Below are 27,187 nucleotides of genomic sequence, written 5' to 3'. Positions count from 1 at the left end.
TTGTGTTAGTTATAAACAAAATATATTTATATTTATATATATATTTATGTAACTACTATGTGCTTTAAAGAAAATTGCTGCATGATTCAGCAGGGTTATTTCATTCTTTTTCCCCCTATCACCAGGGATATATTGACTTGAATAGTTTCTTAGACAGGAGTTAACAATGAAATATGTTTGTCATACAGACATGGTGATCTTAAAAAAAAGAGAGAGAGTATTCAAAAATCCCTTAAGATATTTGTCTCAAAATATGATCACGCAATTCTCCCTGTTATTTCTGTCTGTTTCCAGCCAAGAGCAAATGAGGCTTCATGGGGCTCCAGGTGTGAGAGGAGGCAGGGTGCCTCTGAAAACTTTTATTCTGAAGTGAGAGAATGGAAAACCTCACTGGCTATGCCCTCCTCACTAGTCCTTAGCTTAACATTTGGAAACTGTTGCAGCTCACAGAAAGGGTGTTCATTACCAAGAAAGAGGCAGGCATAGTGAACTTTTGAATAGATAAAAGATTCATCCTGCGAAGTAATGAACTTTTTGGAACAACTGCATCTAGAGCAAAAAATAAAATCCTTTTGCCGAAAGTCTGTTTTGGAAAAGATAGAAAAACCTCCATTTGTATTGGTTTTGCTCTCCTGTGAGCAAATCTTGAAACATTCATCATTGCTCTTTCCAGTGAAATTATTTAGGCTTTGGAACATGGTTATCTTTGAGACATCAGAGAAGAACATTTGAACCAAAGGTATAGATCCCTTGTGAACTAAAGCTTTATTTATTATCATTATTCTTTCCTTGATCCCTTTGCAACCCTGCACCTAAACCAAAAACATTGTATTCTTGTCACACTTCCAGCAAGTCCACAGATGTTCCTTGTGAACCATGGATGCCATTCTACTAGGTAATCTTATATTCAGTGTACATGGTGTCTTGTACAAGTCTGAGTTTTCCTTTCAATGTTCCTGGGCTGGGCTTGTCCAGAAATCTTGTCTCCCTTCTGGCTACAGCCATTTAGGGCTCCTTTGTTGTGGCTGCGGGTGTGTGTCTGTCTGTTTTAAAGGTATAAGCAAAGTTTAGTCTTAACACCTGTAGGCCAGTACTGGTGCTGCTCTGTCCTAAAACTTTAGCACTGCTCTGATACAATAAAACCTTCTTTCTCTCCAACTGGTTCAACTTCCGCATAGGCAGGGTGTCCCGATCCTCTTCGAAACTTCATTGCTGGCCATCTGCTTGGGCGTCTCTAAAAAGGGAAAATGCAAAAAATAATGAGCATTACAGTGAGCTATTATCATCAGCAAACCCATATTTACCAGGCTATGGATGTTGCTCATTTGGTAGAGTGCTTGCCATATTAAAGATGCTAGTTTCAATTCCCAGTATCATGTACATCAAGCACAGGTGGTACATTCCTTCAATCCCAGCTCTAGAAAGGTGAAAGCAGGAAGATTGAAAATTCAAGACCAGCCTGTGATATATGAGCTTCTGTTTCTCTCAAAAAATATTTTCTAACTATTCTAGGTTAACTTCTCAATGCATCACATTAAGTGACCTCTTAAAACAACCACCATTGGAATTAATATGTCCTTTGCTTAAGGTCCCTGAGCTTGGTACTTGAGTCGCCATTCTGGCTCTACCAAAATCCAGCAAGTGGCAGTCTGTTGGCCACACCAATTCCCAAGTTTCTCAAAGGCAAAGTTTAATGCGTGCCTTATGATAATTTATGTCTGAAAAGTGCCATATATAACAAGATAAACTATGATTTTAATATTTATTTACTTAGATTTCTGGATATATGTATTTGCCTACATGAGCTTATGTGCACCACATAAATGCAGGTACCTACAGAAGCCAGGAGAGTGCAGCTGATCCCCTGGAAATGGAGTTATAAGCAGTTGTGAGTCACCTGATGTGAGTTCTGGGAATTAAACCTGGTTCCTTTGAAAAAGCAATAAGTGATGAACCATCTCTCCAGCCCTTAAAATTAATAAAAAAACCAAACCAAAACAAAACAAACATCCACATTCTTGTGAGACAGAATTTTACTATGTAGCTCAGGCTAGCCTGGAACTTGTAAAATGGCTACCTCTGTCTTTCAAGGGCTGGGTTAAAGGTGTGAAATTCCACATGTAACCCTAATGTATGATTCTCTTTTCTAGAAGTCAATACCAATATCACTTCCTTTGTCATTAATTCACTAAAAGAGTGAGTTCATAAAATTCTCTAAACATTCCTATGATTGTGGTTTCAATTAGCCATTCCTATGAGAGTGGTTTCAATTAGCTGTTAGATATCCTAGCAAATACAATAGAAGAAATATCACTCAGTCTTAAGAAAGTGTTTATCAAACTAAGCACATCTCTTTATGACTTTTATGGTCAAACATTAAAGGTGTCAAATCTGAAAAACGGGAACCATCATCAAATGTTGTAAACAAACTTAAGCCTATGAAGTTAATATTGCATGTTAGACACTAATTCTAAAACATGGGCTATCTGTATTGACAAGAGGAGCCTTTCTCTCCAGTACTCTGTCTATCAAATAAACACACTGTGATTTCTAAATAGATGTGCTGAAATGAATTATTAAGTTACAGTCATAGAAGACACTAAAATGCATTTCATAGCCACTGTGACACTAGAAATGATTACTCCATTTATCAAAGTGCCTGCAATTTTGGTGTAAATAAGGCAATAAATATTGAGGGAATTTTATTTTTGTGTAAAGACTTTTAATGCAAAAAAAAAAAAAAAAGGTTAAACACCAGTGTACATATAGTGGCACTTGTTATCTTGCTAGATTTGCTAATGACATGCCAACAGCTGTGATTAATGGCTGAGGTGGAAGTATTTCACATCAAGCAGGAATGAGTATTAGCTTTATGTTCTGGAAAAATGCCAACTGAGGTAATTACATTCTGCTTATTAATAATACTATGTACCGTCACCATAACACCACATGGTCAGGAAGTCTGATGTTTATTAGCTGATTATATCTCATGAGGTAAGTGACATTGAATGATCCGTGCTACCCAAAAGAAAGCATTAAAACTACTATGCAGGGTAGCACAAAGCAGAACAAGGTGCCTGCAGTGGGTCTGAAGATCATCTTTGATGGACACATGCTGAGTCTCTCTACAGGTAGATACTGTAACTCATGGTTACTATCTATTTTAGGGAAAAAACTACATGCCTTGGGGCCTAATGTATAGTTCCCATTTGGTTTCCATGACTTCAGAACTGGACTTCTCTAAAGCCATGCCTTCCCCAGGCAAGCAGCATTGTTAATTCCTTGCTTCATATCTATTTTCTAAAAGGGAAAGATGCATAACAGCCTCTAAGTCCAGCTGGAAAGGGCAGCCCCACAAACTAACTCCCATTCCTAGCACTTAAAGATGTTATGCTCAGGGACTCGATTAAAACCATGTACAGGTGCCAGGAAAGTTGCATATCAGTAAACTCTCTTAAGTCTATTTTTATGACTTATGCTGGATGATCATTTACATTATCTACAAACTTGCAAAACTAGGAAACAGCAGCTGAGATTAACATGAAATCTATCTACTTACAAAGTTGATTTGCCCACTGTTGAAAATCTTAAAATTCAATAGTTTACAAACATCTCAGCCGACATTTCTGGACATGATTTTACTTTCGTCTTACTCTTAAAGCACACTATCATTAACAACATCAGTAGTTTTCATATTTTGTAAATTTTTAGTTAACTTTCTTTTATATGAAAAGACTAGGATTGTTGGTGGTATTTATGGTATTAAAGTTCGTCACAGAGTCCTCAAAACAGTACAAGACTATTGGGTGGGGTAAACACAATACAAACTTATTTTCAGAAGTTATTGTTTTTTTTTTTTTATTTTCTAGTTCTAGAAAATAAACCCAGGGCCTTGCACATGCTGGGCCAGTGATCTATCTCAGAGATCCACCCAACCTATTTTCATAAATTTTACATAGCCTTAAAGAATATTTTCCTTGATTTATTATCACTCATTTTAGAAACAAAACCAGAAACACCTAAGCAAGATTTGGAATCCTTTGAGGTCCTGTCTCACATATGATTTAATTATCTAGTTGTTCATCACCCACCTACATTTCATTAGTAAAGATGAAGAAAATGGTTACTACACAACTAAAAATTATTTAAGATATTTTTCATTTGTACAAAACTAAAATCTTATATTACATTCTTAATGCTTAATTAAAAGAGATGGTATTTCTCATAATAATGTGTTAAAATACATACAGGTTAAGTACTTTATCAACTGAAAACTCAAAACCTGAATATTTGAAATACTTTTGTAGCACTGACAGAATGCTACAAAAGGAAAACTTCACACCATAAAAATCTGCTTCATGAATGAAATGAGAAAAAAAATATGGTATCACTTCCAGTATGCACAAGCTCTGTACGAACCAAATCAACCAGTGTTTGGAACATAAGACATTTGTTCTTCTTCTTCTTGTGTGTTCTTTCACAGTTCCTTGACGCCTCCATTCAATGACTAAAACTGTGAGAGCAGAGCAAAAGCTTTCCCAACAACTTGTTGTCCTTTTAGAAGACCTTCACAGAGACATAGACAATGTCATTCCATACCGCAGAACAGCCACAATGCAGTAAATAAGTCGTGTGTCATCTCTGGATCTTTGCTTTCCCATCTTTAAACTAGTATCTAATGTCTCCTTCAAGCATCTAGGATCTTCATTCTTGATTTCCTGATTCACTTTCAAGTCCAAGGGAAGATAGTAACAACAGCAATAATAACATCTCTCTGCTCTGATGATTTAGTTATCATTCCTCCTGCCTTGGTTTATTATAAAAGTCCTAAATGTGTGGGGTATTTACGTTCATTAGTCTCCAGCGAAATTGTTGTTTTGTGCCGCTCTCAAGCTGTTCAGCTGTTTGAAGGCAGACAATGTTCACTGTGACATTCACTGGATGAGAAAGTATTCAGATCTCATAGAAAAGTGCTCAGTGTTGGTGCTGCAGTGTGCAACATATCCCCAATGGGCTGGGAAGGGCATGGGCAGAGGAGTCTAAAAATCAGGGCATTATCTTGCCCCTGCTGTGAACTCACAAGTTTGACGAGTAAGAATCAGCCATTTAGGGAAGGGATCCTTTGAACTTCTTCCTTGAATCCCAGACATTGCCAAATCTTTTAAGAATGGCCAATTCAAAGTGTTATGAGAACTGGCAGAGACCACAGGACCACTTGCTGGCAAAACAGAGTATATGCTGAACCCCCCAGCTTCAAACCAGAATGTAGAGAATCCATTAGAGATACAATGCCTTCAGGGTAGGATGCCTGCAGACACAAAGGAGGGCAATGTGTGGGTAACCTTTAATTTCACTTCTGAGAATTTATGTGATTAGTCACATTCAGAAGAAAATGTTCACAGTGGGCACTGGGGTAAGTCAGACAAGCAAGAAATCTCCTCAATTACTGCTTCAGTACTCTTAATTGAACAGTCATCCAAATTGTCTTAATGGTCCGTGGTGAGAAAATTAGTGCAAATATCCACAAACAAACCTGTAGGGTGCACTCAGTTAGCAGTGTGCACAAAACTACAGCTGGAGACCTGTCCTCAGGTGCACAGATCAGATAGACAGGGCTTCTGTAGGCTTAAGTAGCCCTGGAAAGGAAATAATTGGCACTTATGTTAAAGAAAAGGATAAATGTAGTGGATAACCATCCCAGCATTGGCTTGGAAGTTCCAACCCCCATTGAGGCGTCGGTAATGGTCACGCAGGAATAAATTCATTATTCATACAATTGCAGGAAATCATCAGAAAAAGGGAACATCCTATATATATGACACATATCAGATCCCATACAGGTCTGCCAGGACCTCTAGCACATGGTAATGATGATATTGATCAGTTACTAATAGGTAATGTGCTAGAAGCCTCATAATTTCTTAAGAAACACCATGTAAATAGCAAAGGTTTGAAGAAGGATTTCTCCATTACTTGGCAACAAGCTAAGGATATTGTGAAAAAATGTCCTACTTGTTCCTTCTATAACAAAACTCCATTAACTGCAGGAAGCAAACCATGACCATTACCGAAGCTTCAATGGGGGATGGAACTTCCAGGCCAATGCTGGGATGGCTATCCACTACAGATAAATGTGAAAGTCATGGGCCAGATAGAAGACACCTGTAAATGTAACAGTCCTTGATAAGCAGCCAGTTGGGGTCAGCCATTTCATGTTGCTTTCCTCTGTGAGCACAGGAACTGGACAGTGGTTAGAGTCACCTTCAAACACAGGGCTTAGGCAAAGCCAAGTGCATCTTTTTGTTATGTTTCCTTATCGGAAAAACAAAAGGGGCTGAAGTACATAGACATTGGTTTCTACTTACTCCCCTCTTACAAAAGGCTTCCAAAGCCCTTGTCTCTTTTCACTTATAGAACCTCACTAGTTCTCACTGGGCCTTGAGAAGTTTATGGCTGCCTCTTTCCTTCTTTTCTTTCTTTCCTTCCTTCCTTCCTTCCTTCCTTCCTTCCTTCCTTCCTTCCTTCCTTCTTTCCTTCCTTTCCTTCTCATTAAAAATATTTTATGATTTCTTTCTTTAAGCCTGTCTGTAAGCTTTGTATTTAAATCTTCATATCTCAGTATGAGCCTAGCAACCACAAGGGAACCTGTTTGCAGTCTGGGAGGCCTACGATTCTGCATTTCTAATCAGCTTCCAGTGCTGTGGCTGCTGTATCATAAGGTATCCCCTGAAGAGGAGAAGAGATCATGGTTCTGGAAAGTTTGTTCAAAAAGGAACCCCCTCAGCACACAGATCTACCAGGAAATTAAGCACACATTTTTTTTTTCAGTCATATTGGCTTTTCAACATTTAGCTTTGGTAAACTTTGGCTGGGGAAAGGAAGGGTATACTTTTGTTTTTCATACCTTGAAACATAGTCATTGGCAATTCCCCTTATTCTGTGTTGAGTATTTCTTGGCTTAGCTAGTTATGAGGCTGAAGTTTTAAGACTTAACAAATAATTATAAAAGACACCAGTTAAATTTGAATTTCAGATAAACAAGTCACTTTTCAAACTATGTTTAATTCCACAAACTTAAACAAAAATGACTCATTCTTGTTTGAAATTCAAATATATTTAAGTGTCCTGTATTTTATTTGGCAACATAGCTGTGTAAAAATACTGGCCTTGAGTTCCAGCCAACAAAACTTGCCATCTAATTAAAGTAAAAGACTTCTGTTTGAGGCTGTGTCTCTGCCTCATGGACTATAGGAATTTTTTTCCTTGAAAAAAAAATATATTTTACATTAATTTTCTAGAAATGGCTATGAATTGCCAGCAATAACTCAATAGCTATGTGACTTGATTCTTGAGTGTTTTATATATTTCCTGTTTTTCTGACTTTAGCTTTTCATCATTTGGAAATTACATATCATATATAAATTATAAAATTTAGAATTCCCCCCCCCTGCCTCAGGTGTGTGTGTGTGTGTGTGTGTGTGTGTGTGTGTGTGTGTGTGTGTGTATTTGTGCATGTGTGTGGACTCCTCAGAGGCCAAAAGAGAATGTGGCAACCCCTGGAGCTGGAGTTCTAATGGGTGCTGAGGACCTAACTTGGGCCCTCTGCAACAGTACCAAGTACTCTTAACTACTGACTCAGCTCTCCAGCCCAGAGTTCAGACTCTTCCATGTGAGAAATAATGCTTTCAACACCTAAATCTCAAACACTTAATGCCTTATTTTCTTTTGCTGTGAAGTAGTTTTCAAAGCTGAAATTAAAATCACTTTGGGAGTGAAAGGAAGACCATAATTGATATTGAGAGACCCTGATGAGTTCACTTCAATACTCCAAAACAGGACTCAGTCAGGCACATTTGATAAACAATCCCCAGAAAGGCAGTGGTGAACACTTCCCACTATCTTCTCAATCATCCATATCAATCATTTCCTTCCCTGAAACTGTCTGGAGTAGTCCTCCAATAAGGAATACCACTTAATTTATCACCTTTACTTAAACAAACCACCCATTTCTGTTTATTTAAAAAAAATCCAGTCCAGATACCCATGTGCAGATTAGAAGTCACTTCTTATCAAGCTGTGCTCTTTCAGATATTTTCCAGTTGTTCTATCAACCTCTCTCGATGCACTTTGGAAACACAGTGGTCACTTCTGTGGATGCATTCTTGTGGTATCTGTCTATGTGTCCTGTTCTCTCCAGATATCCTAAAGGCTGAGGGGCACAACTGCTCGACTCTGAAAGTTCTACAGCAACAGAGTGCCAAAGACAATTTACACCTGGAGTGGACCCCCTTTTTTTTGTAACACTTGTGACCTAATATTCCTCCCGAGAATAATCACAAAAGTACATGTGCTAAATATGAAAACTAAAAAAAAAAAAGAAAGAAAGAAATAAAAATTACTGTTCTAGCTTTCTTTCTGTTGCTATAATAAAACACTTTAATGAAAAGCAACGTAGGGGAGGAAAGAATCCATCACTAAGGAGAGGTCTGAACAGGAACTCAAGGTAAGAGCTGGCAACAGAAATCACAGAGGAATGCTGCTTGCTCCTTATGCTTAGTTAGCTTTGTTATACAGTACAGGACCACCTAGCCATGGATGGTGCCACCTCCAATGGGCTGGTCTCTCCTCTAGTCGTTAATTAAGAGAGATGCAGCCAAATGTCAGTCTGATTTAGACAATCCCCCAATCTAGGTATTCTTCCCAGATGATTCTAGGTTGTGTGTGTCAAGTTGACAATGAAATCAAGCTAGGAAGGAAAATTATCACCTAAAATAAGGAAGTAGAACTGAATGTGCACTCTTTGACTAACAGAGAAAGGGACATGAAGGAGTATTGCCAAGTGAGTGAACTCCACCAAACTCAGAGTCCTGTGTTCTCATCCATACAATTTTGATGCCAACAGATTTCTCTGAGTCTATTTTTTAATACAAGTGTACAAAGTAGTTTCAAGTGGACTGGAGAAAACTCTGTGCTTGAGACAAGTGTTCAGGATCCTACATGCTTCAAACCTTCTCCCTAAATGAATGCTTGTCACAGAGTCAGCAACCAAGTATACAACTGGATGTTCTAGGATTAACATCCATGTAGCAGTCCATTTATTTATGGACAAAAATTGAAACTATGCTAAGCTGATGTTCACATCAACATTGTGTTAGGAAAACCCAACAATAGCAGAACCTACTCTTTAGCAATTAGTTTTGAAAACTTGTTTTTTTTCTAGCAGGAAATTTTTTTTTTCCTACCACAGTTTAGAATTTCTGGCACATAATCCTATTTAAAAGCTAATCTTATTTTAATTTTTACCCAGCAATGCACCCTGCAAACAGACAATTCTCCCTCTTAATCTCCTATACCTAGAGCAGGCAAAACCTTAGGCTAAAATAAAAACAAAATGGTAGAGACAAGAAGACTCATGATGAGTGTTGGTGATAATTAGCAGAAAGGTTATTCTATTGTACAGCATCTATATTCTTGAGTGATATGCTCTGTTCATGATTCCCCCATTCATTAATAGTCTTTTTGGTGCCCTAAATGGGCATGATTATAATGACCAAGAATGAGTGCACTTAGCCACACATCTATTACAAATACACTGCTACACTTATGGTATATACATTGTGCTTGGAGAAAGTTATTCATTTGCATCTAAAAACTTAAAGAAGAGTTAAGCAATATTATTACCCCAAACCACACATGTAAGATTTGAAACTGTATAAGATCAAGTACCCCCTTGATACAATATATGCTATATGTTTCAAGGAAAAGCCTTTCATCTGAAGTTGAGTCAATAGAAATGGTTTCATGGACAGAATAACTATGAAGATCAGACAGAATGAAGCTCCCTAGTGGTGCACCACACACCCCTGCTACTTGGGGGACATATTCCTGGTCTTTAGAAGCTATTAGTCCCTAGTTTTGTGTGATTTGTCTCCTTCAGCAACTTTAGTAACCTTTTCTATCTCAAATTTCCTTCCAGATAGTTTTTAAACTATTATTCACTCTTCCCTTGATCATTTGACCTCATACAACCTCGTCTCAGAGCAGTCACCTCAGAATCTTAGTGTCACATTGACCTGTACTGCCTCTATATCCTTTGGCACAACATGGACTCTCAATAGTGTCTGCCACCCACCCAGCCTCTACCTCACACCCTTCCGGCCTCGGAGACTTTTTATTCAATTCACAAGTTGCTCTCTCATCTATCTGACAAGCAATTCTAAATAAACCTTCATCATCTTTATCAACAATTATTATCTATTATATTTTCTGATTCCAGATCCTAGACCTCTACATTATTGCAGAAAAGTTCACAATTCCAGCCTTGCCCAGCACAGAGAATGTCTCTTACCTTCAGTTAGGAAGTCAGAATATTGTTTGCTTGTAGTGTTCTCACAGCTCACCCAGGACCCACTCGTTCAATTCCCAGAATTTACCCCCTGCTGTTCTGCAGTTTGTTACAACTCAAACCTGTTTCTACTTAGAATGTATGGTTTCTTCTTATCCCAAATCCCCTTCTCTGGAGCATACTTTTTTGTGTGTGCCCATTATTCTCATCTCAGTTAGCAAGTGACCTATTCCTTTCTCCTTTGCACACACTTTAGAACTCTTTCATTCTCCCGTTCCTTTTTCTTCCCTCCTCTTCTTTCCCCCTTTCCTCCCCACAGCTTTTGCTCAGCCCAGACTGATCTCAAATTTGAGCACCCCCAACCATGCCCAGCATTCTCTTCTCCTCTAACATCCCTGCTGCATGTTGCACTGCTTCTGAGCTTTTCATCTTTCACCTTCTTTTTGCAGATTGATGACATATTCTCTCACATCTTGTTTTTTCTTTCCGTTCAAGCTTGTCTGCTTTACTGATCTGTAAACAGTGTATATTAGTGTGCTCTAAGTGTCATATCTGAACACATTAATCTCCTTTCAGTGGGGTTTTATTTTTCCTTTCAGACTTCCTCTTCCACCATTATAATTTCCATATTTCTCTCCTGACTCTTACCTCCATCTCTTCTTCTTTGGTTGCCCCTGTAAAGAGGCTCTGCTGTGATTTGGCCACAAACTCAGATCCAGCTTGCCTCTAACCCTTCACTTTCCTTCCTAAAAACATCACCTTCTGTTATGTCCAATTCTCTTACTAGAATATTTAATTTCCTGGTTAACTGCATTCCACCTTTGTAGTTCTCTTCAAGTCCTTTCTTTCCCATTTCACACAGCTAGTGGGATAGTCAGGAGGTTCCTTCTTTACCACTACACAACTGTAGGGGATTTAGAGATTGTATAACTTTTGGGAATGTCAGTCCCTCTGTCTGTAACAGTTACTGTGCTCACTGAAGAAACAGGGAACATTCAACAAAATGATTGTCTATACTTTCAGATGGGCAAATGAAAACTTTAACTCTATCTTTAGAACTAACCCCATTTCATCTCCTCTGTAAAGGCCCAAATTCAGCTCAGTAACCGCCTCACACAGTCTTTGACAGAATCTTCTGAGGGTTCTTAATCACCACAAGTGGCTGAGTAATAATTTGTCATCAGACAGGCAATTTACTCTAAAGAAAAGTAATTTGCTGTGAGTGTGGAAACAAGCCGGCTCATTCCTACCCAGTGACTGAGCCAAGCGAAGGAACAATGCTGCTGGGGTCATAAATGTTCTAGTAAAATCAAATGTGAGTTAGTGCTGCTTGCTTCAATAGAAGGAGGGGCCAAGTCCCTCAATAAACTGCTCTCCTAAAGTTATGTGTGTTGGGAGCACCGATGTGTTTCTAAGTCAAGAGAAAGGGAGCTGGCAGGCCTGGCTTTCATCAGCTTTGACCACAGGGATGGCAAAAGAAGATCTATTCACTACCCTAAAGTAGTTGTGCACTTGAACCCACATTTTCATCACACAACTGGGCAACAATCTCATAAGAAAATTTAGACTATCAAATCTGTGAGAGGACACTATTTGAAAATTTAATGTGATGTCTACCAGCTAGACAAGGACAAAAATAGATTTTTTGAAATGATCAGTGTATTTTGACATTCTTTAATTTGTATAGCTTTGATTGAAATTAACATTCTAGCACATGTTTTAGCTACTTAAGATTTAATGGTAATTGTAGTAATCACATGCAAAAATAATTAGAAAATTATACATATGATACATTGTTTGACTACAGTAATCATTTTTCTATGTATACATACTCAGTGGTTATGTGTGTGTGTGTGTGTGTGTGTGTGTGTGTGTGTGTGTGTGTGTTTTAAGAGAGCACAGGAAACTGGGAGGGAAAAGTGGTGTGAGGAAGAATAACTTGAGGAGAGGGAATGGGGTAGATTTGATCAGAATACATTAATGTGCATGCATGAAATTTTCAATAAAATGAATTATATATTATACACACACACACACATATACACTTCATTTTAAGAAGTAGTTGAAGTCAAGGGTGGCTGTAATTCTAGCACTTGGGAGGTGGAGGCAGGAATTCTAGGCCACAGTTGGCTATAAGAGGCCCTTTTTCAAAAGAGAGGTGGTTAGGAGATAATTATAGACATTACACATACAAATTCTTCCCAACTCTCTTCTCCACCTTTATATAAATGTATTTTTCCTCCATAATATCTGTGGTCCCTATTCTATTCAATTTTTATTCCACTTGGTGAATTTTCTGCTTGTATGTGGCACTGCCAGACAGTGGAAGTTGAGCCTTCCAGTAACTGCTGAGTGTTACTTGGACCTACTCATGCATCTCTGACACAGTGTTGTCAAAGACCCTCCACTCCTGCAGCTGGAGTACGCACTTGCCCCTCACTGGCTCACTGCAACTCCCGGTCAATGTCTGTGGTTGTTCTGTGGCTCTCCTGTTGACAGACCAGCCAGGTCTCTGCTTCCCCTTCCCTTTCCCCACAGTGATAAGACTATGATTATCTGAGGCAAATGCCTGTATTTGGCCTTTACATCATTAGCTGGTTCTTTTGTAAATGTTTCCTATTGGGTTATGATTTTGATATGCAATTGTTATTTGGGTTTTCATGTGGGAATTTGGGGAAAGTATGCTGCTACATTCACTGCCAATTTCCTGGAATCATTCATTAAGCCCAGCTTTTGATGCTTAAAGATCTTTTGTATTTACCATTAACTACATTATGAGTATCTCTATGTGATACTTTATAAATTCATTTTGGTACAATGATAACTTAATATTTTATTATTATACTCAAAATGTTACATATGATAGTTTTTTATTATTAGATTCATCTTTAATTTCTTTAAAAAACATGGTTATGCTTTACTGAGATACAGACCAAATGCATATATGCACGTGCACACACACTCTCATACGCACACACATACAAATGTATACTTCTTGGGAGTTCAACAAAAGATACTGTATTTCCTTAAGAATCATGGAGGATAACTAAATAGTTGCAGCTTTCTCTAAGTTCTTCTTGATCAAATTCGATGTAGTTGGGTGTAAGTCATCTACATCAGCCCATGGAGTTTAGCCTGAGGGAAGCATGAGTGAGGACTGTGCTTTTGAAGAGCACCTTTACATGATAAAAATACAAAGATTAATGATGTCCAATAAGACCAGAATGGGGAAATATCACTATTAACTTCTGAAAAGAAAACTGGGGTGCAAATATTTAAAAATTCCACAAGACAGCTTGGCAGGGAATGTGAGAAGGAGGGAAACTGAGGTGGAGGTGATGCTGAAGTGGCCAGTGCTTACAAGGTAAGGTGACCATAAAGTGGCCAATTCCAAAGCAGTCAAAGCTCTAAAGTGACAATTTAAGAAAAAAGGAAGGGAAGATAGAAATGTAAAGAAAAACGGAATGTGGCTGACTTGTAAGTACAGAATTCCACACAGACTTCTCCTACCTCTTCAGAGAAAACAAAGCTCCCAACTCTGTCTCAGTAAAACTGAACAGATGTGTTTGTGGAGAGGATTGTGAGAAACATCAAGGCACAATGTTCTGTGTCATTGGTTCTGTCACTTTCTCCTGTTTCCAGTAACTCTAGGGGGACATTTGTTTAAGGCAGGCACTCTGAGCAGTTATTTTAGTAAGTCCCTTGACTGATACACAGACTTTTAACTAAAGGCGAATCTGAACCATGCTTGTCTCACTCTGACATGAAGATGAATTCCAACATATTAACCAATACTACAAACTTTAATAAAGATGAGAAAAAAAAAAAATATATATATTTCCCCATTAATCCTTCAGAAATAATCCTATTCTCTGCAAAGAACTGCAACATTGCTTAGATATGTATGTTTTATTTCTTCCTTTTAGGAAAAAAAAATAAGATGTCTTCATATATTGCAATCATACATTTTTGTATTTTTTTCTGAAGCATATAATTCTTGGAAGAGAGGACAACAAAATATGCTAAATTTAAAAGGAAATATGACCTTAAGTTAACTCCTGTTAGACTATGTACATAATGTTTCCTCTCCTCCCCTTTCCTCCCTTCCCCTTCCCCTTCCCTTCTTCTGCTACTTCTCCCTTTTAACAGATTCTCACATCCTAAATTCACTTTTTCATTGCTGATGTCACAGGTATGTGCCACTACAGCTAGATCCACATTTATGCAGTTATAGGAGTTGAACCTATGGCTTTCTCTACGCTAGGCAAATGCTCTACCAACTAAGCTCTATCCTCAACAAGCTTGACAAGGGCCTTCTTTAATGCTTGAGCACCTCTGCAGAAACAAAGTTTATCACTCAGGAAGCCCATTGCATCTCTGGGTCCTTATGATTAGTAGAAGCTTTAAAAAATGGACCCAAATATATACCTTCTCAGTTTCTCCTCCCAGATCCTGTACTATAAGAGAGACCTTTCCAGAACAATTAGCTCCCTGGCTCATATGACATCCCTTTACAACTAGTGGAAGAGCCACCATGCTCCTCCTTTGCTTATTTCTGCTAGAACTCGTCCTTTATCTTATTAATTTGCTTTGCGGTATGAATTTCAACTCTTAATTCCTCCTTGCTGAGGCTATGTTCCTATTTAACTTACAAAGAATGAGCGCTGTCCTCCACTTCCTGTAACATGCTCCTTTTTTCTAACTGTACATACTGGCGGCAGTGCTGGGGCAGTTGAACCCAGCACCTTCACATGCTAGGTTACAAAGCTGAACTTCAGCCCCTCAGAATGCATTTTACACGCCAGTCACATACTATGAATGATACATATTGTGATTACTTCTGACAACATTTCAATTCTCCTTACATAGGCTCAGGCTACATCAAATTTTCTCCACATTGAGCTTATGCATATTCAAGATTCTTGTCTAGTTATAAGCTACTGAACCAGAGTGACATGTTCCAAGGTCAACACCAAATGCAAAAACTAAGAAAACATAAGATGAGACATGAACTCACATAAAATGAGGAGAAACTGGAAATATTAGTAAGAAAGAATTATTCTTTGCAGAATCCCCGGGACTACATGTTGCCCCATGATGATGCATAATTACAACACGTTTATTTCTTTTATCAAAGAAAAGCTTGTCTCATTTTTATAAAGAAAATAGCAATTCTACTTCTAAATCTGTGTGGAATATAACCTCGTCACAGAATCAGTGTTCGAAAATGAATTTTAATACATGATTAGGTTTTTTTATTTAAAAGTTTTAATCAAATTGTTGATTAAATTATAAATATATGAATTAGCTGAAATTTGAACTGTAGACATAGAACTAATGACTAGTAATTTACTTGCTAAAGTTGTTTTTGCTTTGAATTAAAACTTACTCTTTTTACACTAAGGTTTTATAGCCTAATCATCACAATAAAAAGTAAAATAACTCATTCATAAAGGGAAAATAGCCCTCTTGTAAATGTAAAATGCCTTTTGTTAATTGCTTTTCATATAGTAACAAAAATCATGATTAATACCATTATTTATAATAAATTTCTTCATAGTTATTATTCCCTGCATTCTTAATTATTTTGATCTCTGAAATTCAAATTGAAAACATAATTTTTATACACCGAAAATAATGTAACTCAACATGAATATGTTGATAATCCATATATTTCAGATAGCAGTTTTATATCTATGCCTAAAATGTCACGCATGTGGATTAGATGGAAAAATAATTTAATAATGGAATACATTGACTAGTACATGAAACAATAATTCTTGTTGAAACCAACATTTCTATGATCCATTTACATAAATAGGCTTAAACATTTATTTTAGTAGAAGATGGTTACCAAAGCTACAGGAAGAAATTACTCAACAGTTGGTACTCTAAGGACAGAACCCTAGAAGAAAGCATTGAAATATCAAAAATATAAGTCATGTGCTTTAAAATGACGCTGTTCAGGTTTGCAGAGGGTCAAGGGAACTAGAGTTTTTCATTCACTTATCTATGGCAATTTTTTATTTGTGAAGATCTACCCCCCACCGTGGTGTGTGTGTGTGTGTGTGTGTGTGTGTGTGTGTGTGTGTGTGTGTGCATACCTGAGCACACACATCTGTATGCCCATGTCATACATTGTTTCTGGTTTCGTGGTTTTATCTACCATTAAAAAAACAGTTAGGAAATAGTGATTAAGAAGGACTTTAGTAGGAAGTTCAATGAAGTACAAAATATTTTCCTCAGTATTTTTAATAGTTCTTCCCAATGAAGTGAAGTAAAGATTTCATTAACTTAGAAATGCCATTTTAGTTTTGGGAATTTAAGTGAAAACATACCAACCAGCAAAGAAAATGAACAATGACAGCTAGTAAATGAATCTGATTTTGATGACTACCTGTAAAAAGTAATCACTCTGCACTCTATGTGATGTCTCAAAGTATCTAGTGATGTACATGATAAAATGCTAGCCTATTAGAACAAAAAGTAAGGACAGAAAAACACAGACCTCTGAATAGTGAGTGACCCCTTTTCAGCTTTATTTTACAGTGTGTGTTGGGGGGGGGGGTTGGTGAGTAGAGAGCTTTGGGGACTAAATTCTTTCTTTCTATTATGGGAGATCCTGGAATAGAACTCAAGTTTTGGGCTTGGCGGAAAGCACCTTTACCCACTGAGCCATTTTGCTGGCCCTCGCTTTTTGAAGTAACATTTTGTAATCTACTTATGTTTTGTTTAAGCCCTGTAAATTGTCACCCAATGGCGTAGCTTCTTTGACAACGGTGTAAGAGCATTTCAACCAGCTTTGCTGTGTTGCCCCACTTGCAGGCACTCACGAGAACTGTTACCCCCTCTAAGAATAGAAATGAGAAGTAATATATTTTGGTACCTCATTCCCCCGACCCCCTGTTTTCTTTTTTTTTTTAATTATGTGTTTTAATTTTATACATCAGCCATGGGTTCCCCTGTCTTCCCCCCTCCCGCCCCACCCCCACCTTCTCCCCAGCCCCTCCCCTCCATTCCCATTTCCGTCAGGACCAAGACACCCCTGGGGATTCATTTAAACCTGGTGGATTCAGTACAGGCAGGTCCAGTCCTCTCCTTCCAGGCTGAGCATGTGTCCCTGTGTAAGGCCCAAGGTTCCAAACAGCCAGCTTATGCACTAAGGAGAGATCCTGGTCCCACAGCCTGGGTGCCTCCCAAACTGTTCAAGCTATTCAATTGTCTCACTTATCCAGAGGTCCTGATCTAGCTAGGGGCTCCTTAAGGTCAAAATTTCATGTATAAGAAATGTGTCACTTCAATAAAGAAAGATTCCTGGTCCTCTGGAATGGTTTCTCTATTTACTATATGGGTTTGCTAATGATCATGTCATCCCAGTTCCCCAGTGTTATTCACACAGCAGCTGGAGAGTGAGATGGCAAAGTTGGTAAACATGCTTTCTTCCCATGCAGCAGCAGCTGGGCCCTTGTCTGTCTGTCTCTGGCTCCCTTCCTGGTGGCATGGTAGACTGCCAGGAAAAGTTGAGGACCACAGCTGCCCGAGTTCCTTCATATTCTCCATGAGTTGTTGTTATTCACAAATATTTCTTGGGATAGGGAACCCACAGAGTATGCAGTGGCTGGCTCAAAGGACCCTTGTCTTGCACAGACTGCACACCAAGCTGAGGAGTCCTGAGCTGGAGCGATGGCTTTGCAATCAGCTGACGCAGAGCCTAAGCAAGAGGCTTTACCATCTTGTTTCTATTTCTCTGCAGGATTGGACTCGGAAATTGAGTTGGAAACACACTGCTCATGCAGGTTTTAGGCATGGAGGTTGTTGCTTGTTAGTATTTATATTGGTTTTATAGTAACCATGGGATATAATTAGAGTACCAATAAATATACAATTAAAAGAAATAAGAATCACCCTCTGTGATGTTAACAATGATAACTATGTTATTTTCTACAACCCCATAAATGCCTATACTACAGAGTAAAATGCAAAGCCCTCATAGGTTTTTAAGCTACAACTCTGCAGGAAATGCACTTGAGGTGAACACTTGGGAAATCCTGTGCTTCAGTTGGGGGAAATCATAACATCCTACACTTGCATGCACGCTGAGGTTTCTTTTTGCTTCATGATTCTGTGATTTTGTTCATCAAAAACACCGGGCACTTTCGTGAAAGGCAGATGTTTTGGTTCTCCAGAAATAAAAAGACTTTCAAAGCACAAGGCAACTGTTTTGACTTTGTGTTGAAGTTTTTGTGAAGTTATTTTGCAGCTTCTGAATCAAGTCAGTGTGCACCATGTAGGAATAATGGAGTGGGTTCTCCCCTTAGAGAAGTTCAGTGTTTAGACCAGCAATATGTTTTTATTTAAATATTTTACTTAATTTTGCTTTATTTTTATCAATACATGCCAATAGTTCCATAAAAGTCTTGTAGTAATGGTAATCATACTTACTTCAAGTACTAAACTTAAGATATATTGAAAACTAACTATTCATTGTGAAATCTGGAATTTAAGCCATGTCTCTTCCCTCACTGGCTTGTTGGCCCCATGTGGTGGGCAGCTCTTGTTCACTCTGTTTAGTGTTGGCACACAGGAAGGGCTCAACAAATAATAAACAAATGGTCTAGTCAATGGTCAAAATATCAGTTGCTCATTGAGCTTCTGTGTCCTTAGGTTACTAATTTCTTGTTTCCTCCTTGTCACAATTGGGTGATTCCTAACTTGTGATAAAGAGAACCAACATTAACACTTCTTTTCCGGTCTTTCTTCCCCTTCTGAGATTATTTTCATAAACCAGTATTTTCCAATAGAATTTTAGGGCAAGTCATAGAGGTTATTCAAATCTGTCTAGTGGATACAGTCAAAGGGAAAATTCATAGAAAACAATGTGGAGACAGCAGGGTTTTGTTCTGCAGCCCAAACTGGTCTTAAGTATACAATATTACCTTAGCCTCATTAGTGCTGGAGTGCATCAAAATGACTTTTGATCATTAATACTTATTTGAATTGTCAAGGAGATATTTAAATTCATTTCTGTGCATACATATGTGCATGTGTGTGCACAATCATTTGTTTTAAAAATCAAGTTAGTCACACTTCAAGTGATTCATCCATATATAGAGTGCTGCATTTTTGGGACTACTTTACACCCAGAAAGTTCTTTAGAAGATGAATTGGTATGTTTACCTACCGGCAAAACCAGCACTGATGCATGATGTTAGTGCCTTTCTGAACTAGGAATGGTACTGACTGTTCCTATATCCCTTGCCATTATCATTTTTCTGTCTTTACCTTACTCCCTTGTTGGACTCATTTCTCTCTGAGGATATTTGCAACATCATCAACAGGGTGAGATATTCTTAGGTTTTACTTTCCTATTAAAAACGAAACTCCAATATTTGGAGCTGGAGAGATGGCTCAATGGTTAAGGGGGCTTGATTCTCTTCCAGGAGACCTAATTTCAGTTCTCAGCACCTACATTAAACAGCTTCCAGTTCCAGGAGATGTGACACCCTTTATAGCACACACACACACACACACACACACACACACACACACACACACACACAGAGAGAGAGAGAGAGAGAGAGAGAGAAGGAGGGAGAGGGATAGAGATGAATGCACATATGCATTCATATACATAAAAATTCCAGTATTTCACTCTTATAATCTATTTCTCAGAGTTGTATTGTGTGTCTTAAGTTTTCAACAATGATTTTTGGTTTCTTTGCAGCTTCGGAGCCTGTCCTGGAACTCACTTTGTAGACCAGGCTGGCCTTGAATGCACAGAGATCCGCCTGGCTCTGCCTCCCAAGTGCAGGGATTAAAGGTATGTGCCACCACTGCCTGGCTTAACAATTTGTTTTTAATGCAGACAGAACAATCAAACCTACACAGGTGTTCAAATGTGAAGTACTGTTTAAATATGCTAAGAAAATTCAACAAAGTGGTCAGTATGAACTTTTTGAGAATTACTAATTACATCATTTTGCTTCAAATCTTAATAGATTATGTCTCTCATGGTGGTGGGCAAGACTGACGATGTACCTCAGGGGTAGAACTGTTGCTTGGCATATGTAAGGATTCAGATCCAATCCCCCCAAATATAAAAAATGTCTATTTTACTCATATAATGATGCTTTCTTTGTCCAAGCCTTGATTTAATTTTATGTATTTTTTCTTATAAACTTTGAGTTTCTATTCTTTATCTTTAGTGAAAATTATCATAAATCACAGAATTTATGCCTATAAATATTAAGCAATTATTAAATTTAAGAAGGAAAATTGGACATACTGACTCATCCAAAGAGGTACCAGTTTTATCAAAATTTGTGAAAAAATTTAAAATGCACTTTTATGTGAATCAGTTTGTTTGAAAACATTATACTGTATTAAAAACATTTTAAAGCACATGTATATATGACATATTTTGATCAAAATTAATTATCTTTTAGAATACAAGCTGGTCAGCATAATACTCAAAGAAAATGCTCAGTCCTGAATCTGTAGAGGATGATGGAAAATTACAGGTGGTAAGTTAGTAAGAATGAGACTGTGTGGCAGGCTAAATAGAAGGATGGGATAGGAGGCTGGGGCTCCTTTATGTGAAAACAAAGATGTAAACCATGGATTCGCCTGTCTGGACCATTTATGGAGTAATGGTTTGGTTTATCACCTCATTTCCTGCCTACACACAAGATGTTTATAAGCTGATCCCATGTAAACATTATATAATGACACATGTCAGTGCCTACAAAATGTATAAAAGCTGGTACATATTTTCTGCAAGAACAAAATATACAGATAACAGCCTATGTCCTTGTCATCATTACTCAAAATGGAAAATAATAATAACAACAACTATGTGAATGGGTACACATATTTGGGCAATGCTTTTAGCATGATTTATTACTCATTTAAACTGTTTAATTCTTTGTGATGATTCTACTTTGAGGAATCTCTTATAAGAGCATCGTGTATGTCTTAAGATATACATTTCTCCTTACACTACATTTCTCCCTATAGCCAATGAAGAAAAATCCTTAGCAGAGAGGAGGAGTAAGCAGCACTGACCAGTGGTTAAAGGTTTGATTTCTGAAGTTGGAGCATCTGTGCTCAAATTCTGACTGTGTCATAGAGTGAATGAGAGATGCTGAGTATTTAAGGTTCATGCCCCAGCTTCCTAATGTCTGAAATGAATATTATGCTAGGCCATAGTCCTTCTTTAGGAGTAAGTGAAGAAAGAGGGAAGGAAATCTCTTCCTTCATCATGTATGCTCACAGAAGGGCTAATTGTAAGAGGAAGAGATGAGAAGAGTGGGTTTGGGGAGAGATGTCTTAAAGCAGGAAATTAGTTGTATGAGTTTTGGTACATGTACGCAGGCAATCACTACCTTTAGTTTGTGTAATACAGAAAAATACTATTTATTTATGTTGAGATTTCACTGTAAAATATATAGCAGTATATGTTGAGTGATACTTTTGACATCATTGAACTTTGAATAAATTACTAAAAATTAGTCTGTTTTGTTAGAATCACTGACAACAATGTGTCATAGTCTAATTGATAGTGTGCAATTTATTTAATGAAATCTGTGCTTGATAGACTAATGGTCTCTAAAGAAGTTCATGTGAACTGGAAAACCTATCAGTGCTACGTTCTATGTCCCAAGGCACATTGTAGATCATGGGACGAAGAGGTTGTTATTACTCAGTCCAGTGGATCAAATAGAAACACCGAGGAGGCAATGGGGTCAGAATTAGCTGTGATGGTTGAAACAGACCATGGAATAATAGAAAGGGAGGCCAGGAACCAAGGAACACAGACAACCTCTGCAAGTTAAAAGCAGCCAGGAAAGATTCTCCCTGGAGAAATTAGGGGGACTTATCCCTGCCAATAACTTGACTTAGTGAGGCTGAATTTGAACTTCTGACTTCTTGCACTATAAGATAATCTGTGTGTTCCTTTAGGCCACTAGGTTTGCGGGCATTAGTTTTAGCATCTACAGGGAACTAATATGGCATCTTAAATGGTGAGACAAAGCTTTTTCTGATTTTGATTTCTAGGTCTATATTAGGCTCTTATGCTTTCTGAATTACTTCTTGTGTGCATAACTCAATCAATATACAGCTATTGAATGGCTTTGAAATGGAATAATTGATAGCCCTTCCAAAGAGTTGAAATAAAATAGAAATATGGCATTAAACCAGAGTATCAATTTACATTGCAATAAAGTTACAATGTCATTGATTGGTTAAATATTAAATTACCTAACAAAAACTTCCAGAAGACTGATTAAAATATTAATGGTATTATTTCTGTGCCCACTACTACAAATGGCCTTTCCACCGACCTAATTTTCTATAAGTAGTATCAGTTTTATGATGACAAAGCATATCAACATTTTTAAATAAATAAACAGCAATCTACCACAAGATATGAAACCTAATACAAGCAACACCACCATATTCAACCACAGGTACCAAAATACTAATCTAATGAACAATTAAACATTTTCAGAATCATAGGTCTTCATGTTCCAAGTTGTATGGCCATCATGTGTTTATGGCTTGGTTTAAAAAAAATAAAAATAAAAATAAAACAGTGGTTAGCTTTAATAACAGTCCAGTTACAAACATCCACCCATCAGCTCCTGTGAACCAAATGACCAGGACAGCAGGTGATATGGAGAAAACAGTTTCAGCAGATTCTGGCAATCAACTCAACAAAAAAATGAAAAAGACAGAGATTAGAATAGGCATGGAGCTTGCAATTCGTCTTCCATTTTATGGAACTGGAAAAATGAGTTATTCCGGAACTATGGCTGTTTGCTCTTGGAAAAGTCCTTCAACCCTCTTAAGCCTCATTCTTTCCCAGTTAGATGTGAGGGTACAGGATTAAAGTGACCACAATATTCTCCATAGCCCTAATACTCCACAAACATGTGACTACAGAACATTGCATACACAATCAGGATTATGGGCTCCAGTTATTAATCCAGGAGACTAATTTTAAAAATGCAAAATAAAAGAAGCCTTCTCCTGGGTTTTATAGTCACATTTTGCTAGCATACAGATGTTGCCATGAATTAGCTTCAACCATGTCCATCACAGTGACACCCTACAACACGCCGCTAAAACCTTTAGCATCCATTATTGCACAGCACCTTCTTTCTTCACAATGTCTGAAAATAAACTGCAGTGTACTAAAAGATTCAAACATGTGTTGGCTTCAGGCAGTGGCAGCCTGACGCCTGGCTGGTCAACTGAGACTTGCAGCTTGTCACTTGTCAGCTCTTTAAGGAATGTATTCATAACCCCGGGTAAGAGGCCCACATTTTTCTAGGAAAACCAGACACATTAAAACAACTTAACGGCTTTCCAACTAAATGCAAGGCCTGATGCATGCCCACTAAATACGAGGTAAAATGAGGATGCCATGTCTCGAATTTGCCTTAAATGAAATTTTACTCTATGTTTGAAATGTCCATAGATATTTATAATGCCTTTTGTATTTTTTCCAGGAAATACTGATAACATGCCTGTTCTTTGAAAGAGACTTGTGTTACTTCACTTAGATTTCAAGAAACTTATGAGTCTTGTAGGGCAGCATAATCACACACAGACTGAGCACTAATATAAAATGGAAAGATAAATGTCAGAGGAAGATATGGGTAAGAGAAAAATCAAGTCCACATGTTCTGTCAGGGAGATGTATGTAGAAAGCATATATGGAGCATGTCACTGAAGGCTGCTGGACACCTGAATTCAAGAACTAAGGTGAAAGGAGACAGCTCTTTTGATGGAAGAAATAGAATGAACACTTTTTGCAGGGGTAGGTTTTGGGGCATTCAGGGTGTAGATGGAGAAGATAGGAGGAAAATACGATGGTAATTCCCATTCCAAGCTGGAGAGGCCGAGAGATGGAAATAATGCATGAAATCTGGAGTGCAAATACACTGAATAGCCACATAAGGAGACCATACTTTATTCTATAGATAAAAGGGAGCTATTTAGGACTTTGACACAATTATCTAGTTGATCTACACTCAGCCCTTCTTATTACAGGTGCCAACGGAAATTTTCATCCTGTTGTTGTTAAAGCATTATCATTTCTTACTCAACCAGGGGACAAGATTCCAAACTGTTTTACCACATATTGTGCAGCGAATTCAAATTCAACGCTCACGTGTCCGAAAATCTGCAAGGGCAGATTCCCTTTGTCAGACTAGCATTTCAGCATTGTCTACTGTTAGGAGAGGGTGCTTCTACAAAATCCTACCATGAAAGTTGAAACTATGAGGGACCTAGGAAACCCTTCTGGGCTAAAAAGAAGAATTGGTTATGCTGACTGTATCTAGTAGCTTTGAGGCTCCCCTGATGCAGTCTTCTAGACCCTCATGTTTGGTCATGGCTCCTGTACATACTCTATGTTTCTTTTGGCATTGGAGCTAAACCTAAGTTCTGTATAGGACAGAACAGCATCAAATCAATCTTACTGTGGATATGTGGGTATGCATTTATGCAGAAATGAATAAATATATCCATGTTATACTCAATGGCAGTATCACATTGTATCTCATTTTTATATCTGTCATTTTGTGGTGAAAGTTGTTTTTTTCTGTATACTTTATGAGCATTTTGAGAACAGACCTACTTTATTGTATTATATACACAGCCAATTTTCAATGAAAATTTATTTATTAATTTTGTCAAGTCCTTCTATCTCCAGGATAGGCTGGCTTTCCTCCTAGGACAGGAGAACAGCTGGTTAACATATTTGGTATAAGAAGACCGGAAAGTATGGTTTTTATTTTCCCTTAGGTCTCTAAGGGGAAGATAGCTTGTTTGTTTAAGAGCTTCAGAGATAAGAGGTCTGACTTCATCATCTGAAAGTCATCTGTCACTGTGGACATGAGTGGGTGCGATGTGTGTGACATCAACCAGCCTGACACTGACAAATCATGTGCCAAACATTAAACCCAGGTGGTGTTGGCTATTTCATCAACACTCCATCCACCAGCATGGCTTTCATGGCTGGATTTGGCACTCACCTCAATGAAGAAGATGCTAGCCGCTGATGTTGGGTGGTGATACATATAAACTGTCACCAGAATGGCCGCTGCTATAATAAGGACCAGGATGAGAATTCCAACGATGAGGCCAGCATGGAGGGTTCCTCCTTTCTTCTCAGCTGCACTGTCATCTGTGGAGGCTGAAAGAAGATCCCAGCTGTCAGGTCCTTCATATGTGTACTCTTAAACTCAAATTTTCATTTGTGGAAAGTTTGTGTATGTAAGAAAGTAACACTGAATCTTTATTATGTCAGTTCAGGCTTGAGTGTGTCCACACAACTTATATCTGAAGTTATTTAAGTAACCAAATCCATAATATTAATGGCTAAAAATAAATTTAATGTTTTTAGTGGTGCTGGGAGTCAAACCCATGAATGTGTACATGTTAGGCAAGCACTCTACTGCTTAGCTACATCTGCAGCCCCTATCGTAGAATATCGATTTCTAGTTTCATAAACACAACTAGTAGCCTTTTGGGTATGTGTATATATGTTTGTGTGTGTGCATGTACGTATGTGGGTATATTTATCTTGTATTTTTGTAGATGTGGGGGAGCAAGTCAATGTTGAATAACTTCGTTAATTGCTCTCAACTTTGTTTTTAAGACAGGATCCCCTGCTTTAACTGAACCATGTTGGTTGGCTAGACTGTCTGGGCATGCTAGGACTGCAAGCACAGGCTAATCTTTTGACGTGAATGATGGGCATCAGAATATACTGACTAAATCCTCTCATGAAGCCCTATTTGATTAATCACTTATAACCACTCGAATTGTGAGAAAAATCTCAGATTCTGTTTAACTGTCTAATACATTTCTCTCCCTCCCTCTCTCTTTCTCTCTCTCTCTCTCTCCCCAAACTGACACTGTTATTGCAAAAAAAACCTCATATTCTGTATGGATTTTACATAAATGAGTATTCCCTTTTTTCAGTTGGCAACTTAGACATTTTAAAAAAGCCTATGCATGAACCTCAAAACCTGTTTTAAATGGAAAGGCTTTTTGGAAGCATAGCAGTAGGAGGCAGAATGACCCTTGACTAATTTTATCACTTTCTAAAGGGAAAACTTGAGCACAAGAGAAGATTCCAGGATGTCACAGCCTGGCATCATTTTCTCTGAATTCTAATAAGGTATGTGCCTTTGTATTGCCAGTTTTTGAGTTAGTAAATGGGGGAAATTAAATTTCCAATATAATGACTATCCAACCCAAAGTTAATCAACCACATAAAATAACGCATGAAGTATTCTAAGATTCTGAAAATTTTGATGACTACTCAGGCATTTGGAGAGCATCCCACATTATGTGTTGCAGGTAACTGCATGCTAGTGTGTAATGTGATTGGTATTTTTGAGTCATTAACTAATTCTCCAGATGGACGGATATTCTGGAAAGTGGTTCATAATGGTTGTATTAGTAGCTCTTCTCTGTGCTGTTTTTACCCCTTGCTTCTATGTTTTAATATCTTTTCTATTAAATAACACAACAGTTTGTTGCTGACTTTAAGAATTTGTTAGTAAAATACAGACATGGCTTCCTGTCAGATGGATGGTTGAAGTGAACTTACAGAATTCTAGATAAAGCAAAGAAACCTCATAAAATCCTTCCTACTCTCTTTAATTCCCTTCCTTCCTCCCCTTCCTCCTTTCCCCTCCCTCTCTCCCTTCTTCTTTTCTCTCTGGCCTTTTATCCTTCCTTTCTTCTCCTCCTCCCTCCCCCTCTCTCTTCAGTGGTAGGTCCTAAAATCAGAACTTAATCCTAGATCTCTTTTCATTTTCC

The 27,187-nt window shown here is 37.9% G+C and overlaps 1 protein-coding gene across 5 annotated transcripts in view; it reads right to left on the bottom strand.

Moving 5' to 3' along the window:
- Window positions 1-327: 327 nt before the first annotated feature.
- Window positions 328-27,187, bottom strand: part of Plxdc2 (plexin domain containing 2) — a 410,802-nt gene continuing 383,942 nt past the window's right edge. For all 5 annotated transcript variants that reach the window (XM_036187497.1, XM_036187498.1, XM_036187496.1 and 2 more), the window contains 2 exons: window positions 25,390-25,550; window positions 328-1,234 (listed from right to left, as the gene is read on the bottom strand). In XM_036187497.1, the coding sequence (XP_036043390.1) occupies window positions 1,118-1,234; window positions 25,390-25,550 (278 nt within the window). In that variant the 3' untranslated portion in view covers window positions 328-1,117. The remainder of the gene's footprint in view (window positions 1,235-25,389; window positions 25,551-27,187) is intronic.

This window comes from Onychomys torridus, chromosome 5, assembly GCF_903995425.1.
Source record: "Onychomys torridus chromosome 5, mOncTor1.1, whole genome shotgun sequence".
NCBI classification, from domain to species: Eukaryota; Metazoa; Chordata; class Mammalia; order Rodentia; family Cricetidae; genus Onychomys; species Onychomys torridus.
The sequence above is the reverse complement of the archived record's forward strand: the minus strand, read 5'-3'. Positions and strand labels throughout refer to the sequence as shown.